General features: G+C 56.0%; 3 protein-coding genes across 5 annotated transcripts; 1 reads left to right on the plus strand and 2 right to left on the minus strand.

Annotated features, from left to right (window-relative positions):
* Nucleotides 1–7,909: 7,909 nt before the first annotated feature.
* VAT1 (vesicle amine transport 1) lies at nucleotides 7,910–17,591 on the plus strand. Its single transcript, XM_075775445.1, has 6 exons — nucleotides 7,910–8,302; nucleotides 9,935–10,142; nucleotides 10,497–10,667; nucleotides 10,754–10,843; nucleotides 11,782–12,023; nucleotides 13,211–17,591. The coding sequence occupies exons 1-6, from the start codon at nucleotides 7,970–7,972 to the stop codon at nucleotides 13,310–13,312; spliced, it is 1,146 nt and encodes a 381-aa protein (XP_075631560.1). The 5' UTR covers nucleotides 7,910–7,969; the 3' UTR covers nucleotides 13,313–17,591.
* A 374-nt stretch (nucleotides 17,592–17,965) lies between these two features.
* Nucleotides 17,966–24,146, minus strand: LOC142605123 (uncharacterized). Its single transcript, XM_075775444.1, has 5 exons — nucleotides 23,876–24,146; nucleotides 23,568–23,671; nucleotides 19,660–22,572; nucleotides 19,125–19,333; nucleotides 17,966–18,644 (listed from the first exon to the last, which is right to left on the minus strand). The coding sequence occupies exons 1-5, from the start codon at nucleotides 24,051–24,053 to the stop codon at nucleotides 18,575–18,577; spliced, it is 3,474 nt and encodes a 1,157-aa protein (XP_075631559.1). The 5' UTR covers nucleotides 24,054–24,146; the 3' UTR covers nucleotides 17,966–18,574.
* A 390-nt stretch (nucleotides 24,147–24,536) lies between these two features.
* Nucleotides 24,537–27,873, minus strand: IFI35 (interferon induced protein 35). 3 transcript variants are annotated; one of them, XM_075775152.1, is made up of 9 exons: nucleotides 27,657–27,873; nucleotides 27,467–27,523; nucleotides 27,023–27,181; nucleotides 26,592–26,702; nucleotides 26,145–26,289; nucleotides 25,794–25,927; nucleotides 25,387–25,576; nucleotides 25,003–25,109; nucleotides 24,537–24,807 (listed from the first exon to the last, which is right to left on the minus strand). In XM_075775152.1, exons 1-9 carry the CDS (start codon nucleotides 27,669–27,671, stop codon nucleotides 24,616–24,618), a joined length of 1,110 nt encoding a protein of 369 aa, XP_075631267.1. In that variant the 5' UTR covers nucleotides 27,672–27,873; the 3' UTR covers nucleotides 24,537–24,615. The 3 variants fall into 3 exon arrangements, with proteins under 3 accessions (XP_075631267.1, XP_075631266.1, XP_075631268.1); XM_075775151.1 differs by having other exon boundaries at nucleotides 27,467–27,562; XM_075775153.1 differs by lacking the exon at nucleotides 25,003–25,109 and having other exon boundaries at nucleotides 24,537–25,002; nucleotides 27,467–27,562; nucleotides 27,657–27,843.

Raw genomic sequence — 27,873 nt, forward strand, 5'->3', positions numbered from 1 at the left:
GGATTTACTGTAATGGCAAACTTTTGTTTGCCAGAATCAAGCTGTCTGTCACAAAACGCAGTAAAAATAGAGACAATGAAGACAAAGCAAGGCTGAAGAAGTGGAAATTAAAATGTTTTGGCAGTGAAACCGGATTTATTAATGGAATGAGGGGGCAGTTTGTTTTTGCTGAAATCACAGTCATTTTTCATATATAAATATTGGTGCTGTGCATGAAGTCGGGATGAGCAAAGAACAGAGCCGTGGTGCCGTACGGCTACCCCGTGGTTTTGAGTGCTGCTTTGCTTTCTGCCGGGTCTGCCTCGGCCAGCGTGCGCTTTGGAGAGCCGGCTGCCGACGCTGCTTTGCGTGGTCACGGGCCACACAGGTCCCACGTCTTGGGATACGCTCCCCGGGCAGGGGACAAGTGCAAGCAGGGCTGAAGGTGTGTCCTTAGCACATCGAGCTGGTCAAACCAGAATTCAGGTGTCCCCTCATCTTATCATCGCATACCAGACGAGACCTCGGAGCTGAGGGAACGAGGCAGCCCTGGAATCACGGTAGAGCGTAGCTCACGTCCTCACCTGGTCTGACTCCTGCATCATACGGGCCGGGAAACTGCTGTCAGTCAATTCCTCGCTCCGTAGCTTTGCGCTGTGTATTGCTGCAGCATCCCGGTGCCTCCCAGCCTTGCCTTAAGCAATACGATGAGTAACTGTCACATGCTTGTTTCCTTCCACCTTCCCCAGGGAAAGGAGCTTGTGCGGCACTGTGTCATGTTTCGTGAGCCCTGGAGGGGTTTTTTGCCTTCTTACGTGTTTGCGTGTCGCTCAGGGTTTATGTGGAGGAACGGAAGGAACAGTTCATTGTGCTTGTGACTGTAGGAGTGCTGGGCCGGCATCGGTGTCACCTGGAGCGAGCTGTTCCCCTGGCCAATACCCTTTTTCGCTGAAAGCTTTTCACCATATTTCTCAATAGGAATTAGGTTTTTTGCTTCCAACCAACAGATTATTGTGACCGTGCTTCAGAGGAAGCCGGAAACTTTCTGTAATGAATCCTCAAGAGCCGCATTTGACTTTCCCCCGGGGAGGGAAAGCAGCTGAGAGCGCCTTTTGCTCAGTGCCACTTGGGGCACTGTCACCGCTGAGCCTTGTGTCCCATTTGGTGCAATGCACCTTTTGGCAGGCAACACTTGCAAAATATGTTAGGCAACCTACAGTCACGGTGTAAATTTTCAGAGTAGGATGCAGAGGGAGACATGCTGTGACTATCACCAGGAATGGTGAGGCGACAGATGGCTCCCACACATTTGCTCCTGAAAATGCTTCTCCGGTGGCTAGATCCTCCCTTGCTGATCCATGCTCTCAGGGATTTTAATTGCCATTCTGAATTAGCTTTATTGTCTTGTATTTGTGTTACTTCCTGTACGAAGAAGCCAGAAGACGTCCTCAGGACCTGTACTAGGGAAATGTACCTTTACCGAAGGACGCGCAGCCTGAAATCTGGAGCTGGTGACATCTTGTTCTTGTGCCGGCACAGAGCCTCAAAGCCTGGTCCTCTCCAGGCAGTCAGAGGCTCTGGACCTCCTTTTAGACGTGATGAAGCAGGTGAATGTAATGAGTGAGGAATCTCACCCGTACGGCCGTGCCCCCCTGCGAGATGCACCCACGTACCTAATGGGAGGTGCACGACCATCACTCCTGAGGATACGCACAGAGCTCGTGCCCGTCACATTATGCAGTGACACTTTCTCTGGATTTTTATGGTGTGTGCGTTGTTAGCTTCGTACCTATCTTTCCTGTGCCATTTTTCGCGGTCTGCAACATCTTATTTCCACTGGTAAGCCTCTAAACTGGGACAGAAATAAGGGTCACGCTTTAATTTCTCATCAGATCTAGTCTAAAGTGTCTTTTTTGGACTTGTCAAATATGTGAAAGCGCCAGAAGCATGCCAGGCAAAACTGCAGAGTGTTGCTAACTGTTAACACTCAGCAGTTAAATCATTCAGTCCCAAACGGTGTGTTATTTGATGGTTTCCCCTAGAAGACGAAGACGTGGAGAAGCAGTAGAGTTTGAACACATGCAGCAAAAAGACACAAATCAACAGCAATTAGGAAGGTTAAAAGAAAGAGGAAAAAAAATGCCAGCCAAATCCCCTTTCATGTGTCCAGCCTGTTTACATTCTCTGCTAGAATAATGCTGATCTGACTCACTGCTGGCATTAATGAAGTTTGCACCTCTGGGTGAGCAATTTAATTTATCTCAGCAAGCCGAAGCTCATTATAACAGTCCATAAACGCTATCAGATGAAAGCAGCATCCTTCAGCAATCTCAGGGATTAAAGCAAGGAGGCATTCGACTGACAAGGCTTCTGCCGGAAAGACTGCAGTCGGAGCATGTGTGTTACAGGCTGAGGAGGCACAATACCTCAGTTACTGCTGCGGATTTCTCTGCGTTGAGAAAGTGGTCTGGAGCCTCTGCGACACCCCTCTGGAGGTGAGCAGCTCCCGTTTTACCCCCCCACCTCTCTCTCTGTCTTTCAGAACACCTATCCCAAGGATTCACCAGGCCCAGCACCAGCTGGAGAGATGTGGGGGGGATCTGGGGGACTCCAAAGGTTGGCTGCAGGCTGGTGGCTCTCCTGCAGGGAATGAGAGGCTCCTCGGAGGGACAGGGACTTGCAGCACCGAAGGCGCACAAAGAGGGTCAGGGCAGGAGGAGGAAAATGGCCGAGTCTCTGATTCTGTCCCCTTGGGTGTGGAAACCTCCTTGCCACACACATCCCCTCCCACGCTGGATCCAGCTACTTGAAATGCAGCTTCCACCGCTGCGCCGGCCTTCCCCTCGCCTTGCTCTGGGTGGAGGCAGTGCAGCACGCACACCGTCGTTCCCATCACGCCCTTTCTGCCAGGGCTGCCAGCGCGGCTGCGGCTCCGGCACGCAGTACCGGCTGTTGGGGTGATGGAGCGAGCCCACCTGGATGCTCCCTGGCAGAGGTGCTCGGTGGAAATGGTTTCTCCAGCAGTAGGCATGGTCTCCATCACCTTCGTGTTTGAGATCAGTCGTCAAAATGAAATATTTTAAGTTTTGCAATTCTTTTTTCGTGTGGAGAGTGGTGGAGAGGGGGAGGGCAGGGAATGAACAGAAATGAACCCTCAAAACTTCAGTTTCTTTTCCATTTAATTTCAAACGTGAATTGCATATCCCGAACACAAACTGGGATGCAAGACCAGTGGGAAGGTCCCTGCTGGGATCCAATGGATGGGGTTTCCCATGGAGGCTGCTCCAGCCGGGCTGAGTGCCGGTGAGGGTCTCAGGCTTCGCAGCCCCGCTGCCGTGTCTCGGTACCACGCTCCCTTTTCCTTGCAAAGCAGTTTACGCGCCTGGGGCGAGCCAGGGGAAGGACAAGCAGCTGGCGCTGCCGGTGCGCAGCAGTGCGGGCACTTGCCGGGAACCGGGGCCCTTGAGGAGCAGCAGAGTTTTCAGTGGTGCAGAGAAAACCGTCTCCTGTCGCAACACACGCACCGTGCCACCCGGTCCCGCGTGTCGTGTGGTTACCTAGACCCTCGAAAGCCACGATGAGCGCCCTGAGGGGAAGGTTGCACGTTTTCAGCGAGGTAAGACACGCTGACCAAATAATCGGCTTCGAATGGGCGCACAGCATGTGGGATGTGCTAAGCCTGTAATTTTGGGACTATAATTGTCAGTAAATTATTGATGCTGTGGTAGAAGGTTGAAGTTAAGGAGAAGGATTCTCATTTCGCAGGATTTCTCCAAGGACCGCAGTAGAGAAGGTGCCTGCCTCCAGCGGAGGACATGGTGGGATGCTGGTCCGTGCACACCTGGAAACCAGCCTCACGCCGGCCGTGCCGCTTGCTGGTGCCGCGCTTCCTCAGCCTCTGCTGTTTGGGTTTGTGGAGGGGAAGATGCTGGAGCAGCCTCAGCTCAGCGCAGGCAATGTTCTTTGTGGGAATGGTGCTCTGTGCCGGGAGGATTTTCTTCAGTCTGCTGTCACCATGAGGAGTGAACCGACGTTCTCTGAGCATCAGTTACCACTTGACAATCACCTCCATTGTCTCCGTGATCAAAACAGCGGCGCAGGGAACTGTGGCTGTGAGTGGCAGGTACGTCGGAGGGCTTGTGTCAGATCTCTTCCACCCGCTGCGCTACCTGTCAAATCTAAATGTAATTTACTGTGATACAGGTACGGTGTCATCAGGAGGCACAGCATTCCTGGTGTAAAAAATATAGAAGCTTAGCTGTAAGAAAACTTATGTTAACTAGAACGCTGCTTAATGCCTAGAACTGTTTCAAAGCCTATAATCGTGGGAAAGGGGGTTCTATTCAAGGTAATAGGTAATGAAGCTAACTGACCATGGCAATGTACAGTGCTGCTACGTTCCTTGTACAGTCCCTACCCAACCGGACAATAGGCCCGGGAATATTAATCTTATGAAGTAAGTTGTTATGGATGGGTGTATCCACAGCGAGGATACTGCGCACGCCTGCAAGGAGAGGGTCACCCAGCGGACACGGGTGCGAGACCACTGACGACCACCAGAGACCCCTGAGGACCACCGACTCCAGTCACTGAGCATGCGTGATGGGGAGGAGAATATGGAAATGGATTCTAAGAAATGATTATCATAGGACTGCCTTTTCTTGGAAAAATAATGAATATGTATGTTTTGATTCTATATAACCTGTGTGTTGGTGATCACCTGTATGCACGTTGGGTGGAGCTGTTTCCCCCGTGCATCCAGCACTGCAGTAAAGCAAACCCAGGGTAACTCACAGCTGATAGATTTCTTTAACACCTGGTACACCTGACGCAGCTGGGAGATCTCGCCTGCATCCACCTCCGTGTCCATCCCAACACTCGGCAGACACAGGTGAGGAAAAGGCAGAGCAGAGGCAGAAGGAATCTTTCTTTCTCTTGAGTTCCTGACAAACCCAGATAGACGTATCAAGGTCATCCCTTGCTGTAGGTCCAGGACACCAAAATATGCAAATACACAGGGGTCTCAGGCAGCCTCCCTGGCTGAGGACAAGCTTTTGTGGGCTCAGCCCTCCCAGGGTCCATCCTGAGGGAGCTCTGGGACCAAGGCCAAGCTCCCACAGGCTGCGGACTGCTGACCTGCAAACCGCCGCCAGGCTTTCTTATCTCCTGCCTGTTCATTGTTCCGGTGTCCTTGAGAGCAGTGGAGAGGGACTGTGTGAAAAAAAAAAATACAGGGAGGTGGAACAAAGAGCCGAGCAGGGCGGGCTGGCACGGCTCCTGCTGCGGGCACATCCTCCTCGCCTGCGGCCAGCGGCTCGAGGCTGCGAGAAAGCGGGCAGGGAGCTGGGGCTGAGATCAGGGCTATTGGAAAGCCGAGCGTCTGGGAGAGAGATAATGGGAACGGTTTTCTCAGTGGCCTGTGCCTATATCTGGCTGTAAATTGCAAGTCAGTGCCATTCAGAAGGCCCCGGCGCCTCGGCTGTGTGCTCCTGTGCAGCGAAAGCCCACGTTTGGAGATCCGGCTGAAAAACGGGGTGGAGCGAGCACCGATTCCACTGGGAAAACTTGTTGTTTTCTCTGGCTAACGCTTCCCCGTGCTAGCCCACGCCAGCGTCCCATCCCCGGTGAGCAGCAGCCAGCCACCATGCCGTGCTGGGGACCGCAGATCTGCAAGCTCAGAGCGTGCCAGCTGCGAAAACCCGGCCGGAGCACGTGCACCGGCACCTCCCCATCAGCTCCCCGCCGACGGCAGCACTTCACCCGCACCGACACTCCAGAGCGACCAGCCAGAACTGTCCCTCTTAAATCTGCAGCTTAAATACAGTGGGAAAACTGCCACGGCAGAACACAAACTGAACTGGGTACGGTAAGGTTTACAGGGAAAATGCTACTAAACTGAGCTGATAAGGAAAGATTGACTCAGGAGCACAAAAGAGACAAAGGCAGCAAGAGCAGCCTGCCCAATCAACAGACCTGCCGCTACGCAAAAATACCTCTATCTAATCTGCTTTAGAGCTGCGTACAGCTGGAGCAGTCTAGCAGAAGAGAAGCCTGACTCCCAAATCCCGCTGCCTTCATCTACCGTTCTCGGAGCCTTTGGGAGTCATCTCCTTATCTCAGGTGTCTATAGGGGCTCGCTCCTGGCCGGAGTGTTTCATCCATCACGAGAACCCCGATGACTGAAAATAAATCACTAAAAGGACAAACGCTAGGAAAGCTCCTAGGAAGAGCAGTAGGAGACAGAAAATTGTGCTTTGACTGTTTCATCCTAATTTCGAGCACGGGAGACGCTCACACATCAGGAAGGCACATCTGTATTTCTCAGAGCTGAGCAACAGCAAAGGTGTAAAGTAACTGGCCAAGCCAGACCGTGGTCCTGTCGTGCAACTGGACATGAGCCTCCCCTTTGTTCCCGCCATCCAAACACCCATAAATATGCCACACAGCAGAGCCAGATGATGTGCAGCCTGCTCCAGGCCCCTGCCCTCCGGGCTGCTTTCCTGCCTTTGTGCTCCGCTTCCTGAGCAGCCCCAGCCCGCTCGGCTCGCACGGCTCCGGGACCAGCCCAGCCTGGAGCACAACCCTGCGGGACAAGGCCGTATTCGTGCAAAACTCCTGCTGGCCTCGGTCAGCGGACTGAGTTGGCGTGAAGAGCAGGACTGCTCTCGCAAACAAAGCCCCTGGAAACGCTGGGGTTTGCTAATCCGTGGGCCAGCCGGAGCCTTACATCAAACGCTGTCGGGAGCGGTGGGAGCGCCCTGCCCAAAGCAGGCATCGTGCCGGGTTTTGCTTGGCTTGGGAATTCTGGAGCACTGGAGTCAGACAGAAACTTCCCCAATATATGTTTTGATTATCTTGCAGGTGGTCTTTGCTTTCTTTTCGGGGGTGGATGTTTGTCTTTTTTCAGGGGTTCTTTGACTCCTGTGCTCAAGCAGTCACCCTGCAATGGCTGCGGGTTATTAGGGACGAGGACACGTTCACCAGGCAGGGCCCAAGCGAGGCGTGGATCCGACTGCGCCCTATCACACACAAAACTGCACTGAATCAGCAGTCTGGATGGCGAGCGCGATACACGGGAGCTGGACGCAGATCCCAGGAGTGAATTCATGGAGAGGACTGCTGTCTGCTGGCAGAGGCTTCACGAGCAGGAAGGGAGGCTGGATCCATCGATCCATCTGCGCGCCCTGCCTTATTTATTTGTCTTTAGTCACAGGACTAGAGCTCTACTCCTCCCTCTTGTCTGTGAGCCAGTCCATGCCTCATCTCTGCTACACGCAGCCATTTCAGGGCCAGGAGCAGAGAGATGTTTATTAAACCTCCCCGCAAGTGACATCAGTTACACACAATAAATTGTAGAAGTAACTCAGCGAGACGACACTCCAGCAAAACAGCCATTTCAAACAGGTCTCCAGAAAAGATGCAAGCAGTTTGTTTGCTTGAAAGGAATCATTTGGGGGGGGGGGGGGGGGCAAAAAAAAGAAAAAAAGAGGAAAAAAGAAAAAAGAGGGGAAAAAAAGAAAAAGAAAAAAAAGAAAAAAGAAAAAAAAAGAAAAAAAAAGAAAGAAGAAAACCGTGGTGTGGAGGAAGAGGCGGACACCAGGCTCCGCAAAGCTGCAGATGCCGAGGGCTGCGGCCTAATGAAGCTTTTATTAACTAACGCCCAGGCTGCTGCGGCTCCGCACGCCCCGGCGGCGGGTGTACGAGCAAAGCTCCGCTCTGCTCCCTTCTCCCCCCGGCATCGGCTTCGGATCGTCGGGCGAGGCCCGCCCCCCCCCCCGGGACACCGGGCTGCGGAGGGCCGGCCGCCGTCGGGCCAGGACCGGGAGGCGGACCGGGACAGCACCGCCCCGCCCGCCGCTCCGCAGCTCCGCGCTGGCCCGGCCCGCCCCCCGTTCCGCCTCCCCCCCCCCCCCACCCCCGGCCGCGCCCCGGCTTTTCCCCGCCCGCCGCAGCCCCGCGCCCGCAGCCGCTCCCGCCGCTCCGCTTCGCCATGTCCGCCGAGCCGGCCCCGGCCGCCGCCGCCGCCGCCCCCGAGCAGGCCCCCGGCCCCGAGCCGCCGGCGGACGGCGGGGAGGCGGCCGAGCACCGGGCGCTGGTGCTGACGGGCTTCGGCGGCTACGACAAGGTGAAGGTGCAGACGCGGCGCGGCGGCGGCCCGCGGCCCGGCGAGGTCTCGGTGCGTGTCCGCGCCTGCGGCCTTAACTTCGCCGACCTGATGGCGCGGCAGGGGCTGTACGACCGGCTGCCGCCGCCGCCCGTCTGCCCCGGCATGGAGTGCGCCGGGACCGTCCGCGCCCTCGGCGACGGCGTCCGCGACCGACAGGTGAGGGACGGCCCGGGACGGCCCGGTTCGGCCCCGCCGCACTGCGGTGGCCCCGCCCCGCCGCTCAGCAGGTGCGGCCCCGGGGGGGGGCGGGGGGTGGGGGGGTGGCGGCGGCTCCGGTACCGGCAGCCCCGGCCCGGCCGCTCCACCGGTGGAAGGCGGCGGTGACCGTCTCTTCGCCGGGGTTCCCCGTCGGGGCGGTTGGGCCCCGCAGAGCCGCGCTCGCTGCCCGGAGCCGCTCGGGAAGCTCCGTGGCGATCCCTCCGCAGAGGCTCCCGCGGCGGCCGGGCGGCAGACAAAGCCCCGTGACAAAGGGGCCGCGTGGGCTGCGTGGGCAGAACGCCCTGCCCGAGCCTCCTGCCCCCGGGCTGCTCCCACCTCCCCCCCCACCCCCGAAACCCCCCGGGATGCAGGAGCATCGCACCCCGAGCGCCGGGGGTCTTTGGGGGCTGGAGCCGCGGGGAAGAGCTGGGAGCGGTGGCGTTCCTTGGGTAGTGCCAGGTGTGTTTTTTGCACGTACAAAATTTTCTTGTTGGTGGCGAGTGCTAGTAGGATGTCGGGCTAAAGCATGACTGTGCTGTTTCTGAACGCGTTTGTGACCAAGCTCTTAAACTACGCAAACATGGAAGGAAACGGCTCCAGCTGCTGCAGAGTCGTCCAGAGCCATCGAGGGCGGTGAGGTGTGGGCACGAGCAGGAGCAGGTCGGTGGCTCTTGGTGCTGGATTTGTAGCACCCATGAGCCTCCGGCTGCTGCATTTCTGGCAACTCAGGGGACAGAGCAGTTGGCTCTGGGTGTCCTAGACCTTTGAGTCGAAGGGCAATTACGGTGCTTTAAGATGACTCGTGGGTGCACAACTAGCAAAACAAAGCGTCTCCAAAAAAACTAATGTATCAAAGATTATTCTGTCCCCTCCAGGAAAACATCTTGGTTTATTCTAGTGTAAATGCCAAACCCACACACCGAGGAGCCTTTCTGCTCGCTCCCTTGGCTCTGCCTCTTGTCTGCTTGCTGATACGACTGGTCGGTGTTTTGCCGTCTCCTTCCCGTTGCACAGCGAGCAGATATTTCTTGCCCAGTGGGATAAGAGCAGATTCTGGGGCGTGCCTCAAACTCCAGGCCTGAGGCTTAGACCTGGTCGGTTTTCCTAAGGTTGGACAAGTGTTTTCCAGGGTTGATCATGTTAAGCATCGCCCCAAGCCTCCTGCCTGTTGGCAGAAAGATTCTTGCAAGGGGCAGCAGCAGTACTTCACGGTGTTCAGGTTCCTGCTCCCAGCTCGGGCGGGGGGGGCAGGACGTGGCCCCCCCATCCCTCTTAACCTTGTTGGGGGTCTGTTGGTGCGGGCGGCTGGGCAGCACGCTTGGTGCAAGCCGGAGCCCGTGGCGCCTGCGGTCCCTCCGAGACTCCTGGCGTGTGCCCAGGTCCGTGGTGAGAGATGCCGCACCGTGATGCAGTTTGCCCGACACGTGGGGCGCAGGCTGCAGGCACCTCCCCAAGCCCAAGGGTGCTGCAGACCTCTGCACAGAAGACAACAGGCGTGAACCTGGCTCTGGTGTACGGAGAGCAAAGGTGCGATGACTTCTGCTAGCCTGGGGCTTGTTTCAGACCACCTTGTCCTCTGTTTGGTTTTAGGTTGGCGATAAGGTAATGGTCCTGGCTAGATCGGGGCTCTGGCAAGAAGTCGTGAACGTGCCAGCCAGTCAGACTTTCCTGATGCCTGAAGGGATGAGCTTCGAGGAAGCGGCTGCTCTTCTTGTCAACTACATCACTGCCTACATGATCCTGTTTGACTTTGGAAACCTGAGGCCCAACCAGAGTGTCCTCATCCACATGGCTGCAGGTAAATAGTTCCTGCCAGCCCTTGCTGAGCCTCTTGGCCTCAGCACGCAGCTTCTGAATGGGTGGCACGGGTGAGGACGCAATCAGAACGGGGCTGGACTGACAAAACGTCGCCTGCCAGAGATGCAGGCGTCATGCTGAGCCAGGCGCAGGCAAACGCTGAACCCATTTCCCAGCAGCTGGCGTCAGCGTCCCCCAGTGTGTCACGGGCGTCAGCCTGCCCCGGGCACAGCCTTTATTCCATGCCCTCCCGGCGCTGTGCGATCGATACAAGCAGGGATAATTTACCTATTCGCAACCTTTTCTGACTGCTGGATCTGTTCGCTTCTAAGTCTTTCTCACTGCTGGTTTTCAGGTGGTGTGGGAACTGCTGCCATCCAGCTGTGCAAGACTGTGGAAAATGTCACCATTTTTGGCACAGCATCTGCCTCCAAGCATGATTCACTCAAGGAGAGTGGAGTCGCTCACCCCATTGACTACAGAACGATGGATTATGCAGAGGAGGTCCGGAAAATCTCTCCTAAAGGTACCATGTAGTGAAGGAACTTCTACAACTGTCCTGCATTTCTTTCAAGTGCAAAGAAATGTCTAGTTACTTTCAATTCCTTCTAGGTGTTGACATTGTCCTGGACCCCCTGGGAGGATCCGATACATCCAAAGCATTTAACCTGTTGAAGCCAATGGGCAAACTCATCACTTACGGTGAGTGTGAGCAGCGTGCCCGAATCCCAGCTCCTGCGTGGGAGGGACCGCGTGATGGCAGGGTGGGTGCAGATCTGCACGTGAATGCTCCGTGCCTGGACGCACAGCCGCGAGGGAACGCCGCTGGTGCTGACTGCTGTGTGTGTTGTAATTCCGTTATTTCACGGAGGTCTTTAGGATGCTTCACCTGGGTGAGGCACTGAGGGGTGTGAGATTTGTCCCTTGTCCCAAGAGCTCTGGTCACAGGCTGCAGGGCTCTTGCCTCCCGTGGCGAGAGCGCCTGCAGGGGAAGCTGGAATGTCCTCACGGAGGAATGCTGGCACAGCTGCTTTGTCCAGGCTGACTTAATGCACAGTGCTAATAGAGCCTTGCTTTTCTTCTAGAGGATGTGTGGGTGATGAGGTTTGAGGCTACTGAATACTTATCTCTCCATTCCCCAACCCCGAAACACTGTGATTTTGTCCTGTAGACAAAGCCCTCACACAGCCCTCAGTGGGATTCCAGACACTTGCACCAGTGTGCTGCTTCTGTTGTCCCAGCCGTTGCAGCGTGTGGCTCCCCTGAAGAAGCCTGACTGTAGGAGCAGGGGAGTGCTGTCCTGCCAGCCCGGCTGGATGTGACTTGTAACCCTCTCTTGCCTCTGCCAGCACCCCGGTCTAGCTGCGCCGCCGCCGCCCTCCTAAGAGAGTTGCCGTTCTATATTTTTGCAATATACGGGTGCCGGTAATCCAAATTCTGTGTATCTTGAGGCTGAGGCAGGTACCTGTTTCCATTGAAGGTCGACTGGGCAGATCTTGATGTGATCCAGTTCTGACCTCTTGCCTCCATCACCGTGAGCGGCCGTTACCCTGCGTATTGTCCGAGCTGTTCCATGGGATGCCCGCTGCCTCTTGTGCTGTGGCGATTCCAACTCATCTGTGGCTTGCCTTCTTTTTTAGGGGTAGCAAACCTGCTCACTGGGCAGAAGAAGAACCTCATGGCTATGGCTAAAACTTGGTGGAACCAGTTCAGCATCAATGCCTTGCAGCTCCTACACCATAACAAGGCTGTGTGTGGCTACCACCTTGGATATATGGATGAAGAAGTTGAGCTTGTCGGAGGTGTTGTAGCCAAGCTGGTTAACCTGTACAGCCAAGGCAAAATCAAGCCCAAAATAGACTCCGTATGGCCCTTTGAGCAGGTGAGTCTGAGCTAACGTATAGTCTGGCAGCACACAGAAATCGCTGGGCGATTGTTTTCTGCGCAGTGAGCTCTGGTTCAGCGCGAGCACCTTGTTCATGGGGGCTGAACTATTGCAAAATGCACCCTCCTCTAGTGGAGGGTGTCCCTGCCCATGGCGGGGGGGGTGGAACTAGAGTATCTTTACAGTCTCTTCCAACCCAAGCCATTCTATAATTCTGTGATTCTATGAAATGTTTAACAACCGTCTGTTCTCAGACATTCGGTGCCTTTTTTCCTTTTAAGATATTAAGGGGGAATAAAGTGGCTGGGCTCTTCTGCTCCAGTGCAGAGCTGGGCAATGCCAGACAGCGTCCCTGGGGAGCAGGGCAGATGCTCAGCTCTGCTCCGTGGGCGGCGGCGGCAGCAGCAGCTCATGAAGGGGCTGGGTTATGCATCAGACTGGAGACTGCCCTGAGTCTGCACCCTGTAATTAAGCAGACAGCTGGGAAGGTTGCTTCTGCCCTTTCACGAGTGAAAAAGAGCCCAGGCAGTGAAGCAGAATGAGGTGTTGGAAGGAAGCGACAGGTTTTTCAGCAGCTCTGCCCCACGCTCAGTGATGTTGCATCGCTGTGTCCAGGCAAAGGCTGGTTATTCCCTTGGAAATCCTTTGCTGGGGTAGGGCTTATTGCAGGGGAGCGAAGGGCTTGGGTAATGATCGGTGGGTGTTAGCACCCGAGAACTAGTTTGATGCAAATGCTTAAGGAAAACTCTGTTGATTCCAGGCCTGACCCAGGTGCTGTTTTGCTTAAAAATAATAATAAAAATCCATGCATGTATTGTTCCGTGGTTGTGTAGATGGTAGAAGCATCGTCGTTCTGGGTGTTGGCTGGGTTTCTGCAGTGCTCCCTCTTGTTTGGAGAGGAAGCTGTGGTGACATGCACTTCATTTTTCCAGGGTCTGCGTAGCAGAGCATCCTTGTGTGTGTTACAGTTGGTCTGTGTCAATTCTTGAGGGCAGTTTCCCATGGGCAGGCTGGGGCAGGTGCCCAGCTCTGTCCAAAATGCGTCTGCACGGAGGCTCCCAAATGCTTGGCGCTCGCTTGGACTGCAGGGAGTGGCCCCCAGACTAGTCCGGGTGGACCAGGGGGGCCAGGAAGGGCATGACTGCACTGCGTGGTGGGTCTCACGAGATTCCTGTTGCTTCCAGGTGGCAGATGCCATGAGGCAGATGCAAGAGAAGAAAAACATCGGAAAGGTCATCCTGGTTCCCGAAGCACCCAAGGAAGAATCCAAAAAAGAAGAGAACTAAGGAGATGTGTGCAGATTGTGAATTCATGGTTTAACTCCCTGATCTCTTTGGGACCTGGAAATGGACAGATCAGTAGCTTCCATCTTCACCAGTACAAGAACATCGTGGTTAAAGTTCAGATGAGGTTTGCATGCTCTCGTTGTGACTGACCCTTTGCCAGCTATTCCTCCTGCTCTAGCTCTTTGTTTTGAAGCCTGGTTTTCTTACATTTTTCTAATCACGTGTTTCTCTACTGAATTTCCAAACTAACCTTATTTTTCTCTGGCAGTGCAGCTGAAGCTTCCAGGCAGTTGGTGATTAACAACTGCATAGCCTGTCACTGTAAAGGCAAGATGTAACATACCGTAGCGACTGCCAAGTATCTCCACAGAAACTGAGCCCTGCTGAAGCATTTCCGCTGTCACCTTCTCGAAGCTCGTTCAAGCAGGAGAACGGGCCAAACTTAAGATGCTTCCTCAACAACAGCCAGAGGAAAAGCACAGCTGGCCTGGGATATTTCTAGCACGGGCTACTCCCCTGTTTACACTAACCAGCTCTTTCCCCTCTGCTTTCCTCGACCTCTTAACGCCGGTCAGATAGTAACAGATGATGTTGTCTTTGCCTTGTAAATAACTGTCCTGGCATTTTGGAGTCTATGGCGTATTGCACTTAATTTGCAGTCACTTCTCTCTGCAGTCAGCAAATAACCTGACAGGCTGGGCTGCATCTGAATACAGAAGAAAAGTTGCAATTAGGTAACTTGATCTTGTCCATTTTCTGATTCCAAATGGTACAGGGAGATCTAAACTGTGTCTGATTTTTTTAGAGACCATAAGGACTCAACTGTGTCTCAGATGACTGGAACAATTGATGTTGGCTCTGTGCTTTATTAATGTTGGGCTCCAAGTTGGTATTGTTAAGGCTAAACTTCACCCTCGTGTTTGTATTTCCAAGGGCCGCAGTGTTGAATCGGACTTCAGCAAGATGGGAACAAAATAAGCCCCTGTTAATGCTTGCTTTGGGCCGTGCCCTGTGCGCTGGGGAGGTGTTGCAGTTTGGGAAGCGACTAGCAAGAACCAGTCCTGTAAGCCTGGGCTGGCTCTTTCCGTGGCACGCCACTCAGTAAAGTTATGGCCAAGCTACCAGCGTAGATGGTAAACTGCTCGGCTCTGTGTCAAGCCTCTTGGCTTGGGCATCTTGAGCAGTTTCAATTGTGCTTTTCATTCTCTTGTAGCTAGCTCGTTAGATATCCGCTCAAACCAGCTCTCACCTCGTGGTTCAGCGCTGCAGTAGGGCTTGACTCTTCTCCTGAAACTGCAAGTCTGGGGACCCTCGGGCTCTTCCAGCACCGAGGGTTTAGGAGCTGCCTGAGGTGCTCCTCCCAGACCAGAACTCAGTTTCTCTTCCTCTTTTCTTTCTCCCGTGCATTTGGAAACGTCGCTGTGCAGAGACCCAAGCCTACTTCTGCGAGCACTTCATGTCCTGGATGGTGCCCCCTCTTCCTGCTGGACCCTGTTTTCAGTGACTGTGGTGCTGTTTGTGCTTGCTCTGAGGCTTTCTCGTGGGTAGTAGGTGCTGCCGGCTTTTAGGCTTCATTTTGGATTTGAAAAGGTAAACCCGAGGGCGCCGAGAAGAGCTGCCCATCGTGGAAAAGCTCAGGCTCCAGGAGTAGAACCCAGCTACCAGGAGTCCTGCTTGGCCGAACCCCGAGGAGGGCAGGCGCCTGCTGGGCGAGGGGCCCCGTGTGCGAAGCCCCTTCGCTGCTCGAGAGCAGCCAAGCACTGTGCAGGGTGAGGGTTCCCGTGCGGGTGAGGAGCGGGGCTCCTTCCTTCTCCAGCTCTGTCCTCCAGTGGGGCTCCTACCTATCAGCGCAGCTTGTGTTTCAGGTGCTTGGGCTCAGTCCCTGGTTCTGCTGCCTTGTAGAAATGCGTAGGCATAGCCTTAGGGGACTTGCCCTGGCTAACTTTAAGTATTAAAACAGCCCCGTTCCCCACAACCTCAGAGGAGGGCTGGAGCCCCGTCACAGATCCTTGTCAGTCCATCTCTCACACTTGATACGTGAACTTCATAAACATGGTCTGATGATACTCACAAGCACAACTTTTAACCTTTCTGAATCCAAAATCTTGCTGCTTCTCCTTTCAACCTGCCCCGTCATGCTAATTTAGATGAAATCCAACAGTGTCTAATGCTGCTTTACCAGGTCTGACAACAGAAGGACTGTCTAAATTGCTGAAATGGGAAGTCTGGACCTGTTCCTCCGAGAAACTGGACTTCACCTCGATGAAAGAGCAGCGTGCTCAAACGGCGTACAACCCTGCACATCTTCAGGTTCTGCACCCTCGCAAGGGGGGAAGCTATCAAATTGCGTTTCGCAGTCACATCCTCTCCGTGCTTTACCCTCGGCTAAGCACACGCTCAGTGCCTTACTCGGATGGCCTTGGATTAGGCAGCGTAGCAAGGCTCTCGCAGTCTGTCCCTCCCGATGCGGCGTGAAGGAGGAAAGCGAGAGTCTTGCAGCTTCCCATAGGACACCTCTGACACGCTCTCTTGTGGTACGCCACAGAAAACAGTATCTCGGTGCCTTCTTCTACATGCCTGTAAGGACTAGGAAGTCACTGGAGCCTTTTCCATTCCTTTCAAAGTATTGCCAAAAAAACCCCGTTGCGATTCTTGCTGGCTCTGTTTTGTGAGCACTGGTGATGCAGCCTGACTTAGCGTGAATGAGACGCTCCCTCGCCGTGCGTTACAGCCTTTCCGGGGCCATCCTGGTGGCTCCGTGCTCCCCAGTCCAGGAGAGCTCTTGTAGAGCCCTTGTCCCCTCACCCCAGGGCAGCTTTTTAGCTCCGGCCAGTCCCTCCAGTGAGGCTTTATCAGCTGCCCCAGCCTTGGCTGCACGGAAACAATCCCGGTTTGCTGCTCGCCTATCTTCTACCTACGAATTCCTGAAGCCCTTATCAGGGCACGAGTGCTAAGCAGTTAATATCTGTTAGAGTTTAGCACTGACTGTTTTATGTTCCTCCGTAGCAACAATGTTTTCTACAGAAAGACCGAGATTAAATGTAACCTTGCTCTTCACCGCCTGGCTGATCAATGCTCTGCTCTAGGGGGTTGGTTGGTTTTTTTGTTTGGTTTGGGGTTTTTTTAACTTTTTTTTTTTTATGGACAAACTTTTTTTTTTTTTTTTTTTGGCCAGTAAGTGTAGAACCTATGTAAAACAACTTCAAGTGTCTTAACTCAATAAAGTTAACCAGCAGGTTTGTATACTAAGGACCAAAGCAAAAAAAAAAACAAACAAAAACCCTAGGATAAAAATCATTCCGCTCAATGTTGCTTAACTGTTTAGGGCAAAGTCGTGCTATGGAGGGAATGGGAGGTTCCTGTGCTTACATCGCGTGTGCCATTCCAGCTCTCAGAAGTGCAATTTAATGTTTATTTTCCTGATTGTCTGACTCAAAGGTTATTCCGTGAGGAGTCCAAGTGGAAAGCGTAAGGAGTTTGTGAGCAGAGGAGAGGCGTCCCCGGTCCTGCCCGCTGCCGGGGGCGGAGGGGGCTGCTCAGCACTGGGGTGCCTGTGCGAGTCCCGCTCCTCTGTCCTTGCCACAGTCGCTGTCCCAGACTGGTACTGCTGGTCTTGGACTAAATGCAACTCCTTTGCTATCACCAGGCAGCTTTTGTCATGTTTCGACTCTGGTTTCTGTTAAGCTCGCTTGTGTTGCACGCTAACGGCAGGAGGGGAAGCAGCCTTGGTTTGTGCAGGACTCCGGCCGAGTACTTTGAGAGGGGAGGAAGAAGTTCAGCTGTATATTTTATTTCAGATATCTGTAGAATCGATTGACCAGGGAGCAGTAAGAAACATTGTGGGCCTCAGACTTTAATTGGTGCGGGATCTTGGCCTACTTACAGCTGCTATCATAGGTGTAAAACCACTCTTGCTGCTTAATGACGTCTCTGTTGTGCAAAGCCCTGGTGATGGCAAAGCTTGACTGGCAAGTAGTACACGAGCGTGACGTGAAATGCATTAGACTCTGAGCCTCTTACAACATATGGTCTGGTCCGTACTGTCTGAGTCGTGTTGATTTGCAAATATGTGATATGAGTGATACTCATCCTACAGACACATGGAAAAAATCTTTGTTTAAAAAAAAATGTATTTCGCTTTGTGCGTGTAACCAAGTTGGACAGAAAGCAAGTGTGCCAATGCTGTTTACATGACTATAATGTGTAATGCTCCTCTGTCTAATGTTACCATATGCCTTATGTGTTTCAAATGTTAATTAAAAGCATAACAAAACCCTCAGTGGTGTGCTGCTCAATCTTCTGTTGGGAGAACCCCCTGCTCCCAGCTCAGCCTCTGGGGCACTTCTAGCGCTTCTCCAGGCAGTCGGTGGGTGGACACGTTCAGTTTATAAATTCTAACTCTCCCAGGGTGAGACGATGTCTCTGCTCTCAGGGACAACTGTTAATGGTTGCCTCGAGTGTTGCATCTAATGCCCTGTTCTGGAGGGCAGCCATGGTGATTTTTTGTTTGTTTGTTTGTTTGCAAAGCCCTTAGCTGGCCTCTGCTCTTTCCTGTGCCTGGGTGTCTCCATAGCCAGTTGAGATTGAAATGGGTGCCTGGGGTGACAGCAAGACAAGGCTTGAAGAACCACTACTAAAAAAAAAAAAAAAAAAGTGGGAATAAATCTTGTTTATTTGTTTTTCTCCACTACAAGACTGTCCACGCCTGTGTATTCTCAGGGGAGGCAGCTGTCTGGGCGCTGAAAGCTGTTAGTGCTCACCCCAAGGGAGCAGCAGGTTGCCTGCTGGCCCCAGAGCAGGTGGTGGGGACGGGCTGGAGCTCAGGGCTGTCTGCTGGAGGACTGAAATGTCTGCGGGAACAGCTGAAATTATTGACAGCTGAGCTGGAGGGGGAAGAGACTTCCAGAAGATGGGGCTGGACTATGCGCAGGCTCCTGCCTAGGTTTGGGTTAGGCTGCTGAAAGCCAAGTCAAGGCTCAGCCTGGAGCTGGTGTTGAAACAAGCTGCGTAACTGGCTGGTGAAGACACGCAGCCAGGAGGAGCTGGAGTTTCAGGGGAGCTCTGATCCGTGCTGAGGCTTGCAGGGATGGAGGTGCTGCTGTCCCTAACGTGCAGCTTTCTGGCTACCTCGGGGGCGGGGGACAGGAGCTCCTTGGACAAATGCCTGCTTGTTCCTGAGCTGTCTGTGCTAAGCTGCAGTTTTGTCAGCTGGAAAGGAAGGTGAAGCGAAGGCATCGGCTGTGGCTGCTCAGGCAGGGAGTCTCAGGCGATGCCCAGTTTCTTCAGCACTGTGCAAACCTCGCGGAGATAGTGGGCATCTGGATAGCCGTTGCTGTGGGGCAGAGAGGGAAGCGGTGTAAATCCTGCTGATGGTGCTAAAACCACTGAGGGGAGCAGCAGTTTATTTTTGTCCCATCCCTTCAAGAGGGGCTGAGGGTGGAAGTCCTGCTCCCGGGGAGCTGCTGCTGCCCGCAGGCACAGCTTGCACCCAGCGCTGGCTGCAGAGCACTGTCAGGGGAAAAGCCAGGAAAGCTGTAAGTGAACAGGCCCCAGAATTCTTGGCCATGGGGAATTTAGGGCTGTGGGATGGGCAAGGGCTTTAGCTCCAGCTGGAGGGTGCCAGGGCTGGGCTGCCACACCACAGCTGCCCTGTGAGCTAAAGCAAAGGGAGACATCAACTCCACCATTGTAGGAGCCTGGAAGAGCCACCCATGCCAGGATTTGTTGGGTGGAGCCCATGGTTCTCCTCTTCCAATTGCTAAAAAAACAAAACAAACCAAAGCCTGGAAATTTGGGATGAGCTGGGCCATACCTGGCTTTGCCTCCATGCCAGGAGGTTTTGTGTGGGATAAGGCCCCATGTCACTCTTTCCTCTCCATTGCAGGACTTGATCTGGAATGTCAACCCATGCTCAAAGGCTTTCTTCAGCAGCATCGCTGTCTTCCGCCCTTCCTTGTTGTCAGGCAGGAAGGCATAGAAATCCCCTCCTTTGTAAGGCTGTCCTGGGCGGGGGTCACCAACCTTAGAAGAAGAAGAAGGCATTTTAAACAACAACCTGAGTGCTGTCTGGCTTCTGAGAGTCTGTCCAGCTTGAAAATAGAGACACGACTGTGAACCTATGGGCTGCTACTCGCTTTGAACTAAAACCAGAGGTCACACGCTCTTCAAAAGCAGCAAGTTGCTCCCAAACCTGGTGTGGAGCTTTTTTGCCTTCCACAGGGCAATATCTCTGCATGTGGGACATGGGGCTGAAGCTGCTCCCCCCGCCGTACGTCCCCCTGGCCCCACTGACGGGCCCCATTACAAGTCCTGCAGCGGGATGGGAAGCCCCCGTGGTGGGTACCTACCCCTTGCACGCCATCAGGGATGTTGTAGGCAACCTGGAGCGTTGGGTCTCGATAGTAGCCAGGCAGATTCTGAGACAGGGAGGAGATCTTGAACGTCCCGAAGATGTTGCAGCTCAAGGCAACCGAGGAGGAGTTGCAGCAAGCTGGCTGTGTACTATCTGCTGCAAAACATGTCCTGCACAAGGCGTGACCGCAGGGGGCCTGGCACGTCACCCCTGAGCCCTGACAAGCATCGCACCAACCCAGAGGGGTCTTGTCGCTTTCCTGTCCAAGGCCGGGACTTCTTGTCTGCTGTGAGGAGAGGTCAGGCTCCTCCTGCCCGTTGCTCCTGCCCGTTGGGAGCAGGGCCCGTTCCTGGCCCCTGGGCTCTGCTGCAGGTGACTGCTGGGCTGGAGCCTCAGGCGGCTCAGCAGCCATCGTCCTGTACAGCAAGGTGGGCAGGGAGTGAGGAGCACCGTCTGCTGCAGGAACTGCTGACCGCAGCTGCCCCATTGCTTCATGGTTGCCTCCTCTGCTCTTGTCTCTTGCAAACTGGAATCTGTCTGGCAAAACCTGCTTTAGCCGTGCAATGTCAGGCTCCCCCACAGACAGTTTTGTCTTCGGCTGTTCCTGGGACTCCTTCAGACCACCAGGACTTGGCTTATCCACTACACTAGGGCTGAGAAGGCTGCTACCTCCTTGCACAGCCCCAGCGTCAACATGGTCGTTGGCTTCCTCCTGCCCTCGTGCCTGCTGGAACCTCCAAGGAGTGGGGGACCTCTTGTCCTCAGCCTCTGGCAGCCGTACAGCCCTGAGCACATCTGCGTGATCTGCTTTATCACTGATGTTGAGGTGCTGCAGGCCCATCTGTAGAGATTCCAGACTGCTGGGAAGGGCTGCCCCTGGCACCGTGTCCTGGCTTCTGCTCGGCTGTATGACACTCGAGTGCCCTGTACTCTCTGGTCCTGGGGACAAGGATGAAGACTTCAGGGCACGGAGCCTCCTGGAAGAAAACATGCGGAAGGCCTCAGTCACTCCTGGCAGCGTCTCCTTGGGGCAGACAAGACACAGCTTGTACTTGTCTTTGCTGACTCCAACCTGGAGGGAGTTTCCTCGCAAGAGGCTGCACAGTTCACTCAGGGCACTGTCATCCGGACCATCTACAGCGAGCTCTGAGTAGCTCATACTCTGACACACGAGGTCAGGACACTTCTGCACAAGAGCTTCCACCTTCCATTTAGCCTGGAAAAGCTTGCTCCTGTCTGCCGCCTGTAGCGTCAGCACAGTGCCGTCCCCAGTATGATGCTCTGAGATCTGCACGCCTCCATCCCTGCACAGTTCATCGATAGCAAAGCGGCAAACGTCTTTCAGGTAGGACCACTGCAGAGAGTCCAGGCTCATCTCTTCCCTCACCATACTGCCTCCACTGCCCGCCCTGCTGGTGTCTTGGGGCTTGTCGCTTTCCTTTGACCTTGGCAGCGAGAAGCTGTTGGAACGTCGCAGCAGAAGCCTGGATTCAGAGGGTTTAGAGTCTAAAGCAGAAGAGGTCCTTGTCACGTCAAGGGTACTAGACGTGCTAGCGAGGGGGTGGTGCTTGATGGGACCTGAGCCTTTAGAGTCCCCAGGATGCTGCCAAGCGCTGTTTTCTTTGCCCTCCAAGGGAGACAGAGCTTTGTGCCTTGTCAGCTTGGCACCTTCTTTCACATGGTCCCGTTCTTTGGAGTCCTTCTGCTGAGAATCTGCTGCTGACCCCAAAACCGCATCTGTGGTAGAAACATGAGGCTGGTACTGCTGGGCCTGTGCTGTTGGGTCACTTGGACCTAGAGCATCTGTCTCTGGTAAGCGCTTTCCAGAAAGCTGCGCCTGTCCCGCTGGCGGAGAGTCCTGATTCAGCGAGAGGCCCCGGCTGGCCTGAGACCTGTCAGCTTTCAGAGCGCCGAAGTTGGCAGCTAGCTTGAGCTCACTTTTCAGCTCCAGCCTGCCTGGGCTGAGCCCTGAGGTTGAGGTGTCCACAGGCACTTTGGGCTTGTGCAGCGCAGCCTCTGTGGTGTGGGAGGTTGCTGGACGTGAGGGCAGGGAGCTGCTGACCGTGCCAACCGTGTGTGCGGCACCTCTTCTGGTGCTGGAATCTTGAAGGTACTGCTTGGCCTGGGAGACATCAACAAGGTTTCCAATAAGATAAAGCTGCTTCTCATCCTCGTGGCAGAGCAACTGGGGATACAGTTTCTGCAGCTCACGTGTCAGAACCCTGAGCGTCTGGCTGTCCATATCCAGTCCTTCCTTGGCGATCTTCTCCTTGCGCAAGCTCACCTCCAGCTGCTGGTAAAGCCGCTGCAGGGCCAGACGGGCCTGCCACAAGGTGTCCATATTGCCAGACATACCTGCAGATGGTTGGAGGTACAGTATGGCGATGCCATCGCTGCTAACATCCACCACATCCACATGATGCTGGCGTAGCACACCTTGGTACTCGGCACCACAGAACCTCTGCATGTACAAGTAAATGTCAGAGTCCATCACAAGCGAAAAGTCCTCCAGCTGCTCCACACCTTCCCCATCCACTGGGCCCCGAGGTGTTGGGACTTGAGCTGCCTTTTCACACACCTGGTCCCAATTCGGCAGCTTTGCCGTCTCTCGTGCTGACTCAGCAGAGTCAGGCACTTGCTGGTGATCACGCACTCCGCTCTCTTTGGCCACATGGCTGGAACCTGGCAGGAGGATCTCTCCAAGGGCTTGGCTCTTGAGGTTCAGGCTGCCCAGCAGGTCTCTGCTGAAGGCCTGCAGCTCGGTGAATGGTCCCTTGACTACGCAGTGTGTGTTCTTGGAGTCAAAGTTGAACTGCACATTGCTGTAGCCTTTATGCAAGTTCCTCAGGAGGGATTTGCCAGCAGGAAGCTTGCCGTAGTCAACTATCATGCAAGCACGTATGAAGATCTGCAAGTAGACAGCAAGGGAGTGAGAGAGCAAGGACCCAAAATAATCCCCCTCTAAGGCACAGGGGGAGGCAAATGCACCTGACACTCGCCACAGCCCCACGTTATTATGACAGAAGGGATGACATGATCCACCACCTCTCTCTCTCAGCATCACGCTTTCAAATTAGATGGGAGGATAACACAGGCAGGACTGAAAGACCCTGGCAGCCCGAGCAACTCTTGGACCTTGCACCCACAGTCAAAAGCTTTCTGCAACCAAGGAATGTGAGGGGCAAATCGCACAGAGATGCGGCCCCACTTCTACACACTGGGAGCTCTGCAAACAGCTCAAAACCAAGAAAACCATCATCCATTCTGCATCTGAAATGCAGTTGCTCTCTTGTGCTCCTAGAGCTTCAGCTGCAGATTTTCAAGCAGTCGGGCACCACAGGCTTGCAGAAAGGTCTGCAATGCCAGGCTAACTCCCATGCCCTTGTTTTCAGTGCTCTGACACAAAAACACGAGACATGGCTACTGTCATACTCTCTTGAAACTGGAGGAAGAGGCAAGAACCCTCCAGTGCCTCCTAGACACCAGCACGTCTGTCTCCTAAGCTCTCCTGAGAAGGAGAGAGGAAAAATACACTGTGCATGTCCAGATAATGACACGGCATCCAGCTAATGACATGGCAGAGGCATTAACAGAATCCCCCGTGTGTCACCAGATGGGCTGGCGAAAAGTGCCCCTTCCCTCCGCTCTGACTATTCTTCTTTGCTTTGACAGGCACAAATACCAAACAACCGAGTGCACAGCCTGCCTGGCTGTCCCTGTGTTATTAGCACAGGAAAAAAAATAAATAATTCCTCATTTGAATATGAATAAAAATGGATTTGCTTTAAGTCTAACTAAGATCAAAGGAGAGAGCAAAGTCTCCCTTCCTGAGCGTCTGCCAGGCACAGAGCAGGTCTGGGGGTGTCACGGACACGTGGGCAGGAGCTGCCTGCTCCTCGCTACCTCGTCAGGGCTCAGGTCCGCGACGTGCGCCGTCACTTCCAGTGGGTATTTCTTCCCTCCGATCGACAACACATGATTCTTCGCCTTCAAGATCCTCTGGGCCACTGGGTGGGAAAAGCCAGCGGCCGCCCGCGTCAGCCCAGCCCGGTGCCGGGGAAGCAGGAGGGAGCCCCGTCCGTGCCCTGAGCACGCAGGGACACGGGGCAGGAGGGCAGAGGGGAACGGGGCTGGGTGCTGGGGCACGGGCAGAGCCTACGGGCCGGGCCGCAGGGGGAAGCGGGCCCTCGGCGGGTCGCCAGGGCCATTACCTTCCAGCGCCTCGAAGGTGATGAGGGCGCAGGCCTGGGGCCCGGGCAGCACCTGGACGTCCGCGATCTCCCCGCCGCCGTTGCGGGAGCGCAGGAAGTGGATGGTCAGCTTGTCGGCCACCCTGTCAGGAGGCAGGTCGGCGGGGAGGCCCCCCACCCGCACCGTGCGGGCCGCCATGCCTGCGCAGAGAGGCCGCGGGCAGCCGGGCCCCACACCGCCGGGCCGGGCCGCGGCGCCCGGGAGCCCCGGCGGCAGCTCCCCCCACAACCCGCCCCCCCCCCCGCGCCCCGCGGGGCTGGGCCCTGGCCCGGGCCCCTTCTCCGCGCCGGGCCCTCTCCCGCCCCGTCCCACCCCCGCAGCCCCGGGGCACTGCGGACCGGACCGGCCGGCCCCGCTACCTGCGCCCCGCTCCGACCCCGCTGCCGCTGCTGGGAAACGAAAGTGAAACCGGGGCAGCCCCGCCTCGGTCGGCACCGCCCCCGGCCCGGCCCTGGTGCTTTCAAAGCCCGTTGCGGGGGCCGGGCCCGGCCCCGGTGCCCTCAAGGCCCGTCGCCCCCCCCCCCCGCCGCCGCATCCGTGCCCCGGAAGGCCCAGCGTTGCCCACGGGCCTTGCACTCAGGGCCCATCCCCGTCCCGTCCCCAGCACGACAGACACAGCGCTCCCGACAGAGGCTTTAATTCCCGCTGTGTGTGCGGGGCCGGTGGCCACGCTGCATCGGGCTAACAGGGCTGGCCACGGCTAGCCCGCATCCTCCATGAAAATGGCCACCCCTTGTCGTCCCGCCGGGACGTAGGCGATGGCATCCACCTCTCCCCCGCCGCGGCTGGCCTTCTGGAAGTGGATCTCCAGGGTGTCCCTCATGGGCTCCTCACCCAGCACGTCTGGGATCCCCGAGAGCAGGACAGTCCTGGGGCAGCGGGAGGGCTGGAACTGTGCAGAGCAGGGGGTGAGCGGCAGCGGGCCCCGTGCCGCAGGGAAGGGGTTCCCTCGGGGCACTTGCTGAGCAGGGTGGAGCACGCGGTGTGGGCTGCACGGCACGGGATGCACGGCGGTGCGGGGAGCGGGTCTTCAGGAGCCCCCACCCGTGCTGGCTTGTGGTGCTTGGCCCATGGTTCGTGCCCTTACCTGCAGGTTAGTGATGTGTCCGGTCATGCACGGTGATATTTTGATCGTGTATTTTCCTTTCCCGAGAAGCACCTGGATGTATCCTTTCTCAATTAGCGGCTCAGCCACTGCAGATGGAGACGACAGCCCTGAGCCGCCCAGGCCCCTGCTGAGCTCCAGGGAAGGTTATGGGCCCAGCACAGATGCCAAGGCTGGCACTGCCCACCCCAGCTGACCTGCACCAGCACAGTCTCGGGGGAGACGGGACAGCCTGGGCTCACTCTGCCTTCCCAGTTCCCCACAGACACAGTTCCATCCACTCTGAGGAGACCACCTGTGCCCCCCCAGAACCAGCTGGGCTGCTCCCCCCTTGCAAGCAGCCTGAGCTCAGCACGCCCCACGCACCTCCGTCCTGTGCGAAGGTCAGCATCACCTGGCCAGAGTCATCCAGGAATTCCCTGCTCTCCACCTCACCACCCCCATTCTTCGTCTTGCTGAAGAAGAGCTCCAGCTTGTCCAGCAGTATCTCCTCAGGGATGCCCAGGCTGGGCAGGTCAGACACGAGGATACTCCTACTGCTCTGAGCCAACCTGATCTGCGGGTGGCATAGACCGATCAGTGCCACGGCACGACCCCAGAGCTCGGGGCAGCAGCAGCGCAGAGCTGCGGCACTAATGAGCTGGGCTGGCACCGGCCTCCGGGCAGAGGCAAGCTCGGGGAGTGATGGAGCCGGGCACAGCAAAGCCAGTCTGTGTCCAGGGCAGCTCTGTGGTTCTCCGAGGTATGATGAGCAGCGGGCCCTCAGGACCTACCTCCAGGTCAGATGGCAGCAGTATATCCACCGGCGCTGCCTGGACTCGCATTCTGCACCGGTCGAGCTCCTCCATCTCCTCCCCGCAGCTCAGCTCCACCATGTGCTCCTTCGCCTCTATGATCCTCTGGGCCACTGCAAGCAGGGAGAGCCCCCAGCACAGGGGATCGACCGCCTGCTCCCAGTGCCCCACAGGACGGGACATGGGGCAGCTAACGCTTTGGGGAGGGGGCGTAACCCCGCACAACGCCGGCAGAGGGGACAGAGCTCCGAGCCCTGGCCCAGGGAGGGGACGTAGGGCAGGCCCCAAAGCCGATCAGCCAAGCTGTGGCAGTGCTCTTCTGGCTCTTACCCTCTGCCTTCTCAAAGGTGATGAGAGCTGAGCCCCCCAGCAGAGGGTAGCGGATCAATGGCGTGAGCGTCAGCTTGTTCCTGTCCTCCTTGGTTGTCACAAGTCCCTTAAACACCATCTTCTTCTCTGGCAAGGCAGGCAGCATCTAGGTTTGAGTACACAGACAGCACCTGGAGGAGACTGGACCCCACACAGGGCCTGTCCCTGCCAATCCACAGACTAGAAACAAGCTCATGGCTCAAAATAAACAGCTGGAGAGCCTCAGCAGACTCTCTCCTAGGGTCTGTCTGTGCCTGGAGTCCCAAAGCCACCACTGGAGCTTCTGGCTCTGGCAGAGGAGCCACCCGCTAGCAGGAGCTGTGCCAGTCGTCACACAGTGCCCAGCAGTGCCTCCAGCCAGGCTCGCGCCCCTCGCCAGCAGACCCAAGTGCCCACACACACTGTTACCATCGCCGGATCCTCCCAGACCATCCTCTTCCTTGCTTCTTCCAGTTTCTTTTTCAGCACCTGCTTCTCCTGCTTCAGTCTGTCGTTCTCCTTTGCTAACAAAAAGCCAACCTGGAAGGAAAGAAAGAGGGGCCAGTAAGGGAACCACCGGGACGCGAGGGGCTGCAGCACCCTCTCTGTTTTAAGCACAGCACTGTTCTGGACATGGCTGCATCCACTCCGCTTTTCTGCTCTGGACTGCCTGCAGCCCTGCCCTGGCTCCTCGTGTTGCATTACAGCCCTTGCTCCACTGCCGCCGCACTAGCTCACTTCTCGGCACCGGCCTGATGCGATGTCCCGTGAAACCTCCACCGTGTCCGGAACAAAGTGATCTCAGCCCCACCACCCACTGCCACCTTTCCAAGCCCAAGACAACTCCTCCGACCACCAACCTGGCAGGATACGTCTTCGTCTCTGTTTAAAGACATTTGTTGCTCAAGATTTTTATGAAGAAGTTCTCCCTCTTTCCTCAGCTCTTGTGTCTTTTGCTCTACAGCTTCCTTGGCCATTTGTAGCTTTGCATGGTCTTGCTCCAGAGAACTACAAAGCTCCTGTGAGAGGGACCATCAGACAGCGAGACCCTGCAGACATCGCGCCACCCCCACTGGCTGTCTGGCCCCAGCACCCGCTGCTCGTTCAGGAAGGAAACGAGCTGTTCCCCACGCGGAGCCCGGACCCCTGTACAGGCTCTTGTAACCGTGGGATTCCCCATCTGCCATTCCTGGCTCGTAGTGCAAGAAAAAAATAATAAGCTCACAGCCTGGGCCGGCTGGGAAGGGTCCCAGGGCGGGTCAGATCCCACCCGATCCTCCTCTCAGGGACGCAGCAGGACGCACCTTGCAATGCTCGATCTCCTGCCGGACTTGCTCGGGGGTCACCTCCGGGAAGCCGTCCTGCAGGCCCTCGGGCAAGGGCAGCTTGATGAAAGAGTCCTAAAGGCAGGAGGGGTCCTCAGCCGTGCCCCGCCGCCCCCCTCCCTCCCCGGGCCGTCCCGTCCCGGGGGTCCCCGGGGGCTGAGCCACTCACCTCCTCCAAATCCATCTCGGCGGCAGTGGCGGAGGTCAGGCCCCGCCGGAGCCCCCCGGTCCCGCGGTGGCAGCAGCGAGGGGAGCCGAGCCCTGCCCGGCCGAGCACCGGGGCCGTGCTGAGCACCGGGGCCGTGCTACCGGCTGGGACCCGCTGCGGTGGCCCCCGGCGCCTCCTCCCGCCCTTCGCTTTCGCTTTCGCTTCCACGGCCCGGCCC

This window comes from Balearica regulorum, chromosome 24 (assembly GCF_011004875.1).
Source record: "Balearica regulorum gibbericeps isolate bBalReg1 chromosome 24, bBalReg1.pri, whole genome shotgun sequence".
Classification (NCBI taxonomy): Eukaryota; Metazoa; Chordata; class Aves; order Gruiformes; family Gruidae; genus Balearica; species Balearica regulorum.